The sequence below is a fragment of the Papio anubis genome, chromosome 14 (genome assembly GCF_008728515.1).
Source record: "Papio anubis isolate 15944 chromosome 14, Panubis1.0, whole genome shotgun sequence".
Classification (NCBI taxonomy): Eukaryota; Metazoa; Chordata; class Mammalia; order Primates; family Cercopithecidae; genus Papio; species Papio anubis.
In genome coordinates this window covers 26,869,773-26,877,204 of record NC_044989.1, presented here as the reverse complement: position 1 = coordinate 26,877,204, position 7,432 = coordinate 26,869,773, and the positions used below count along the sequence as shown (strand labels likewise).

At 45.0% G+C, this 7,432-nt stretch overlaps 1 protein-coding gene across 1 annotated transcript; it reads right to left on the bottom strand.

Annotated features, from left to right (window-relative positions):
- Positions 1-232: 232 nt before the first annotated feature.
- LOC116270257 (60S ribosomal protein L36a) lies at positions 233-718 on the bottom strand. Its single transcript, XM_031655033.1, has one exon. The coding sequence runs from the start codon at positions 639-641 to the stop codon at positions 321-323; it is 321 nt and encodes a 106-aa protein (XP_031510893.1). The 5' UTR covers positions 642-718; the 3' UTR covers positions 233-320.
- Between the last annotated feature and the right edge of the window lie 6,714 nt (positions 719-7,432).

The window sequence follows — 7,432 nt, the reverse complement described above, 5'->3', positions numbered from 1 at the left end:
TTTTGTATATGGTGTGAGGTAGTGACCTAACTTCATTTTTTGGCCAGCATGTATAAGGCAGTCCCAAAACCATTTGTTGAAGGGACGATTTTTCCCCATTCAATAGTCTTGGCACCCTCACTGAAAATCAGTAGACCATACACAAAAAGGTTGCTTTCTGAACTTTCAATTCTATTCTGTGGTAGAGAGGAAAAGGGGATGATAAGATTTATTTATTTTATTTTATTTTTTAAAGAATATCACTATTTATTTTCCCTCAGGTAATCTTCCTATGGCTTCAACATTTTCTCTTCAAAATCAGAAGAAAAATATCCCAAAGTTTAGAACTGGATCACTTGGCCCTTTCTCTTCTTATCTCCTCCCAGTTCAAAATGCTTGCATCTCTTAATGGCCAGCATCCTCTTGGATCTGCAGTTAGGCTCAACACATTCCAGCCTTAGCACAATCTTCTTTGTGGTCTTAGCCTTCTTCCGGAAAATTGGCTTTGTCTGCCCACCATAGCCACTCTGCTTCCGATCATAGCGCCTCTTTCCCTGGGCATACAAAGAATCCTTGCCCTTCTTATACTGTGTCACTTTGTGAGGCTGATGCTTGCCACACTTCTTACAGAAGGTTCTTCGGGTTTTAGGCACGTTGACCATCTTTGCAGCAGGGCTGTTGTCTATATGATGAAAACGAGAAACGGCGTCCCACACCCTCGCGTAGCGCAGCTCTCGCCTAACCAAATTTATTTTTGAATATCAACATAACATGTTTCCCTTTGGTTAGTTGTTTACCTGGTATGTTTTTCTAACTACTTCTTCTTCCTCCTCCTCCTCCTCCTCCTCTTCTTCTTCTTCTTCTTCTTTTTTTGAGACAGAGTTTTCTCTCTTGTTGCTCAGGCTGGAGTGCAATGGCACAATCTCAGCTCACCACAACCTCCACCTCCCGGGTTCAAGAGATTCTCCTGCCTCAGCCTCCCGAGTAACTGGGATTACAGGCATGCGCCACCATGCCAGGTTAATTTTGTACTTTTAGTAGAGATGGAATTTCTCTATGTTGGTCAGGCTGGTCTTGAACTCTTGACCTTGTGATCTGCTTGCCTTGGGCTCCCAAAGTGCTAGGATTACAGGTGTGAGCCACCACCACCGGCCTTGTTTTTTCTAACGTTTAATGCCACTTTGTCTTTATATTTAAATCTTGTGTCTTTTTTTTTTTTTTTTTTTTTTTTAAGACAGGGTTTTTCTCTGTTGCCCAGGCTGGAGTGCAGTGGCAAGAACATAGCTCACTGTAGCCTCAAACTCCTGGGCTCAAGAGATCCTCCTGCCCCAACCTCCCAAGTAGCGGGAACTACAGGTGCACACCACTACACCTGGCTAATTTACTTATTTAATTTTTGTAGAGTCAAGGTCTTGCTATGTTGCCCAGGCTGGTCTCAAATTCCTGACTTCAGGTCATCTGCCTGCCTCCACCTCACAAAGTGCTGGGATTACAGGCGTGAGTCATCATCCTGGCCATTCCTTTCCTTCTTTCTTTCCTTCCTTCCTTCCTTCCTTTATTTTGAGACAGGATCTCACTTTGTCTCCTAAGCTGTAGTACAGTGGCATGATCATGACTTACTGCAGCTTTGACCTCCTAGGCTCAAGCGATCCTCCCACCTCAGCCTCCCCAGGAGCTGGGACCACAAGCAAGTGCCACCATGTCTGGCTAATTTTTTATTTTTAGTAGAAATGACTCCCCCTCTGTTGCCCAGGCTGCTTTCAAACTCCTGGGCTCAAGCCATCCAGTGGCCTCAGCCTCCCAAAGTGCTGGGATTATAGGTGTGAGCTACTGCACCCAGCCAGGAAGTCCTTTCTCAGCTTGAAGCTCAGAAGTCATAAAATAAGTGATTTCTAAATTTCACTATATAAAAATTAAACATCAGACTAATTATTTTAGTATATAAAGAATTCCAACAAATCAGCAAGTAAAAGGCCTATACTTAATAAAATAATAGGCAAAAATGTAGACAGTTCACAGAAAAGAAAATACAGCCGGGCGCGGTGGCTCAAGCCTGTAATCCCAGCACTTTGGGAGGCCGAGGCGGGCGGATCACGAGGTCAGGAGATCGAGACCATCCTGGCTAACATGGTGAAACCCCGTCTCTACTAAAAATACAAAAAACTAGCCGGGCGTGGTGGCGGGCGCCTGTAGTCCCAGCTACTCGGAGGCTGAGGCAGGAGAATGGCCTGAACCTGGGAGGCGGAGCTTGCAGTGAGCCGAGATCGCGCCACTGCACTCCAGCCTGGGTGACACAGCGCGAGACTCCGTCTCAAAAAAAAAAAAAAAAAGAAAAGAAAATACAAATGTCTTTTAGTATATAAAAACTTCATCCCCTAGTAAGACAAGTGAAAAGCATACTACTATGAGATATTCCTTTCACCTCTCAGAATGGCAAAGTTAAAAAAATTTTGATAATACAATGCTGACCAGGGTGTGGCAATGCATTTTTGGCAGGAGTGCAAATTGGTAAAATTGCATTGAGGTCAATTTGGCAGTAGCCATCAACATCCCAGTATTTTTTTTTTTTTTTTTTTTTTTGAGGCAGAGTCTTGCTCTGTCACCCAGGCTGGAGTACAGTGGCACAATCTCAAATCACTGCAACTTCTGCCTCCCAGGTTCAAGCAATTTTCCTGCTGCAACCTCCCAAGTAGCTGGGATTACAGGTGGGCACCACCACGCCTGGCAAATTTTTCTATTTTTAGTAGAGACAGGGTTTCACCATGTTGACCAGGGTGATCTTGAACTCCTGACCTCAGGTGATTTCCCCGTCTTGGCCTCCCAGAGTGCTGGGATTACAGGCATGAGCCACCGTGCCTGGCCCAATATCCCAGTACTTCAGATGTGGCAATTCTGTTTTTAGCATTTTTATGCCACAGACTTACCCACACACAGGCACAAAGGTGTATATGGAAGGGTAATTATGACAAGGTTCTTTTTGTCCTAAAAAAATAACAAATTGGGAGGAAAATGACATGTCTGTCTCAGACTGTATTCTTGGTTGCAAGTGGCAGATGTGACTCTGGTTGGTGAGCTAAAAGTGACTTGCTATAAAAACAAGTGTTGAGAGGGATGAAGCATAGACTTGATGCTAAACCTCAAGAAATAAAGCCGCAAACCACACATAGAAATAGCCAGATGAAGAAAACACCCGGAATGTTGAGCTGCCACCAAGAACTCCAAGCTGCAATTTGGACTGCTGACAAGAACTTGACTGTAGCCACAACTGTAACTCATGCTGGGGCTACCAATAACCCTTCTGCAGCAGGAACTTGCTTTATAGCCCCTACTGCTCTCAAAGCTATAGCTTGTGGTGCACTCTTGCCAGCAAAATGGATGCCCTTCCCACAGCCCATTTCCTCCTAGGGACTACTTCTGATTTGGAAACTGGCAAGGGTGCAACTGGACAGATCTGGGGAACTTCAAAGGAGACTGAAGAGTGAGTTTTTCTAAAAACATTAGAAGCATTCCAAAGGAGCTGGTGAGGCAAGAAACATGACGCATGTCCATCACACTGTCTCTCAATAGGATATTGGCTAATACCTTGTCGCACATCCATGCATCAGAACTCCAGGCAGCCCTTGAACAGAATGAGATAGTTTTAAAAGTGATGATGTGTGAGAATCTCCAAGGTTTGGCCAATGCGTATTATGTTCTACCATTGGTATTAAAAAGGGAGCTATACATATTTATATGGTTGTCCACGTATACAAAACCCTAGAAGGATATGCAAGAATCTGATAATAATGATTGTTTCTAGAGAAGAAAAAGGGAGACTAGAAGGGAAGGGAGACTTATTGGTGTGAATTCTATATATGCTGTGTATATATATAATCTATGCAAAATTTTTTAAAATAAAATGTTTGTGGCCGGGCTTAGTGGCTCACACGTGTAATCCTAGCACTTTGGGAGGCCAAGGGGAGTGGATCACCTGAGGTCAAGAGTTGGAGACCAGCCTGGCCAACATGGTGAAACCTCATCTCTACTAAAAATACAAAAATTAGCTGGGCATGGTGACGGGTGCCTGTAATCCTAACTACTCGGGAGCCTGAGGCAGGAGAATCACTTGAACCCAGTAGGCAGAGATTGCAGGGAGCCAATATGGCGCCATTGTTCAGCCTGAGCGACAAAGCAAAAACTCCTCAAAAAAAAAAAAAAAAAAAAAGTTTGCCATATGTCAGAATTGTGCTGTTAAACATTCGATAAATTGCATTCATTTTAGAGTGTTTAGAAATAAAACAAATGAACAGTGGGTACTATCCACACTGTGATCAAAAGTGACAGCACAGATGCCATAGATGCTAATGATATCTCAGGATCACCAACCCCAGCTTCTGGGCTAAAGGTTGCCCTTCTAATGTCTACAATTGTGAAACAGCAGCCATCTGTCCCACAGAATTGGCCTGCCTGGCTAGCACTTCCTCATGAAGCCAGTTCAGATCTCTGAAGCTGTTAATGACAGCGAGGACACAGAGAACTGTTAGCAAGAACAGCCAATTCATCCTGTCTCCTGCCCACTTCTCAAAGTCTGTGGGAGGGTTTCTGTGATTCCTAAACTGTGAGAAGTTGAGACAGACCCATGCAACACTTTTGGACCAGTGGATCTTCTAATAATATAATTTTGTTTATTTGAGTGAGATAAGTTTCTTTAGCCGAGTTCTGGGTCTACTAACCACAGCAATTTAATACTTGTTGAGTGAGCTTCAAAAACTTTCAGCTAAATCATTGAGGGTGCTTTCAGCAGCACAAACAGAACACCCAACTAAAAGTGACTCAAACTGAGGACATTCATTATTTCCCATAAAAGGCCTGGAAAAGAGAATCCCCGAGCTGCCTAATTCAGAAGTTCCACAATGTCAGAGTTCTGGCTCAGTCTCTCTGACTTTCTCGTGACTTTCCCTTCCCGGTGACAAGATGATCTCCGCTGTTCCCAGCACCATATCTTCACGTGATGATCACTGAAGGCAGGAAGCATAAGGAACACACACTCTCTCTGTTTTTAATTAGGGAGGAAAATCTTTCCCAGAAGCCCTTGGAAGATTTCTCCTCTACTCCAATTGGTCAGAACTGTGTTATGAGCCCACCCCCAAACCAATCACTAGCAACGAAGAGAGGATTAACACTCTGCTCAATCGAAGTTCATCCTCAGTGCCTGGGGTTGCCTATTCATTGTTTATCTGAAATTCAGTTTTAATTGGGCATCCTGTATTTTTTTGTTGTTGTTGTTTTGTTTTGTTTTGTTTTTGTTTTTTGAGACAGAGTCTCGCTCTGTCACCCAGGCCAGAGTGCAGTGGCGTGATCCCGCATGCTCCGCCTCCCGGGTTCACACCATTCTCCGCCTCAGCCTCCTGAGTAGCTGGGACTACAGGCGCCCGCCACCGCACCCGGCTAATTTTTTGTATTTTTAGTAGAGACAGGATTTCACCGTGTTAGCCAGGATGGTCTCGATCTCCTGACCTCGTGATCTGCCCGCCTCGGCCTCCCAAAGTGCTGAGATTACAGGCGTGAGCCGCCCCGCCCGGCCAACATCCTATATTTTTATTGCTAAATCTGGCCAACCCTACAGGGGGACAACACTTCCATCTTTTCAAGGGAGTTCCAGTTTACACAGCCCAGCATTTTCACATAAGCATAAGGGTGGCTAGTATCGTGTGCGTGTGTGTGTGTGTGTGTGTGTGCTTTTTGGAGGCAGTGGTTGGGGGTGGGGTTGGAAGGGAGGCAGCAGGGTGAGATCAAAGATCACAGTTTTATAATATTACAGAATAAAATAAAAATGCTCAGAGTCGGCTGACTGAGATGAACAGGGACAGTGTTTTTAAAACTAAGATGTGTATAGGGCATGTTACCAGTTTACATTTGTGCCATCCAAAATTTTAAAAACCACCACCTAGTGTTCTTTAGCTTTGCTGCAGCACCCAAAAGAGAGTGAAACACAGGCCAGCTGCTTCCTGAGACCCTGGAGTTATCTCTGTTTGGAAGACACTTAATTGAGTATGACTGCCTTTTCAAAGACCCCTTGGGACTGAAGATCGAGGTGCTGTAGAAATGATGAGGAGGAAAGACAATGTTTCCTATGGGAGTCAATGCTATTTCAACACTATTTTTATGAGCTTCCATAAGGGGGTGATTACAATGTAGGTAATGAAAAGGCCTTTTTGGGTGCTGATTATATGTGTGAATACTGGGATGCTACTCATAGACATACAGAAACCCACAACCCTTTTGCCAGATCTCCAGCTTACCACTGTCAGTGGGCTGCCCCAGCTCTCACAGCCCCCACGTAAAACCACTTGTCTGTCAGACTGTGTGAACTCTGTTTCATCACAGCCCAAGTAGCACTGGCAATTCTGGCAGCCGGACTGGAAACCATGTGGCAGTCCTTTTAAGTGTGTCTCCCTTGGAACAGAAAAATCCAATGGCTTTCATGGAGACAATTATTGGGAACGTGACTGGTAAACACCTATATTTTCTGTCAGAGAACCTGGCCCCAGGCCGGGCGCGGTGGCTCAAGCCTGTAATCCCAGCACTTTGGGAGGCCGAGACGGGCGGATCACGAGGTCAGGAGATCGAGACCATCCTGGCTAACACAGTGAAACCCCGTCTCTACTAAAAAATACAAAAAAAAAAACTAGCCGGGCGAGGTGGCGGGCGCCTGTAGTCCCAGTTACTCGGGAGGCTGAGGCAGGAGAATGGCGTGAACCGGGCGGAGCTTGCAGTGAGCGCTGAGATCTGGCCACTGCACTCCAGCCTGGGTGACAGAAACAAGACTCCGGCTCAAAAAAAAAAAAAAAAAAAAAAAAAAGAGAACCTGGCCCCAGAGATAAACTTATATGCATTCATGAAAAAGTAGTATTCATTTCCTAAACTATATTTATGTTGTAGACTTGATTAAAGAAGAGCTTGTGGGCCGGGGGCGGTGGCTCAAGCCTGTAATCCCAGCACTGGGAGAGCCCGGGGTGGCCCGGGATCACAAGGTCAGGAGATCGAGACCATCCTGGCTAACATGGTGAAACCCCGTCTCTACTAAAAATACAAAAAACTAGCCGGGCGAGGTGGCGGGTGCCTGTAGTCCCAGCTACTCAGGAGGCTGAGGCAGGAGAATGGCGTAAAAACCCGGGAGGCGGAGCTTGCAGTGAGCTGAGATCCGGCCACTGCACTCCAGCCTGGGTGACAGAGCGAGACTCTGTCTCAAAAAAAAAAAAAAAAAAAAAGAAGAGCTTGTGTAAGTGAACACGAAAGACTGAATATGCATTTATCTGTTCCCTCCCAAATCCCCACTGTAATAACAGTAAAGAAATAAAAGGACCATAAACTCACAGGGTTAAAGAGAAGGGAAAAATTATGACAGGAGTCAAAATATGTCAACACAATTTTGGAAAATGAAAGCATATGGGCTGTCTTAGTCTGTTTTGAA

Excerpts from the sequence above, each read along its gene's own strand:
- LOC116270257 (XM_031655033.1), bottom strand. The coding sequence starts at position 641 with ATGGTCAACGTGCCTAAAACCCGAAGAACCTTCTGTAAGAAGTGTGGC.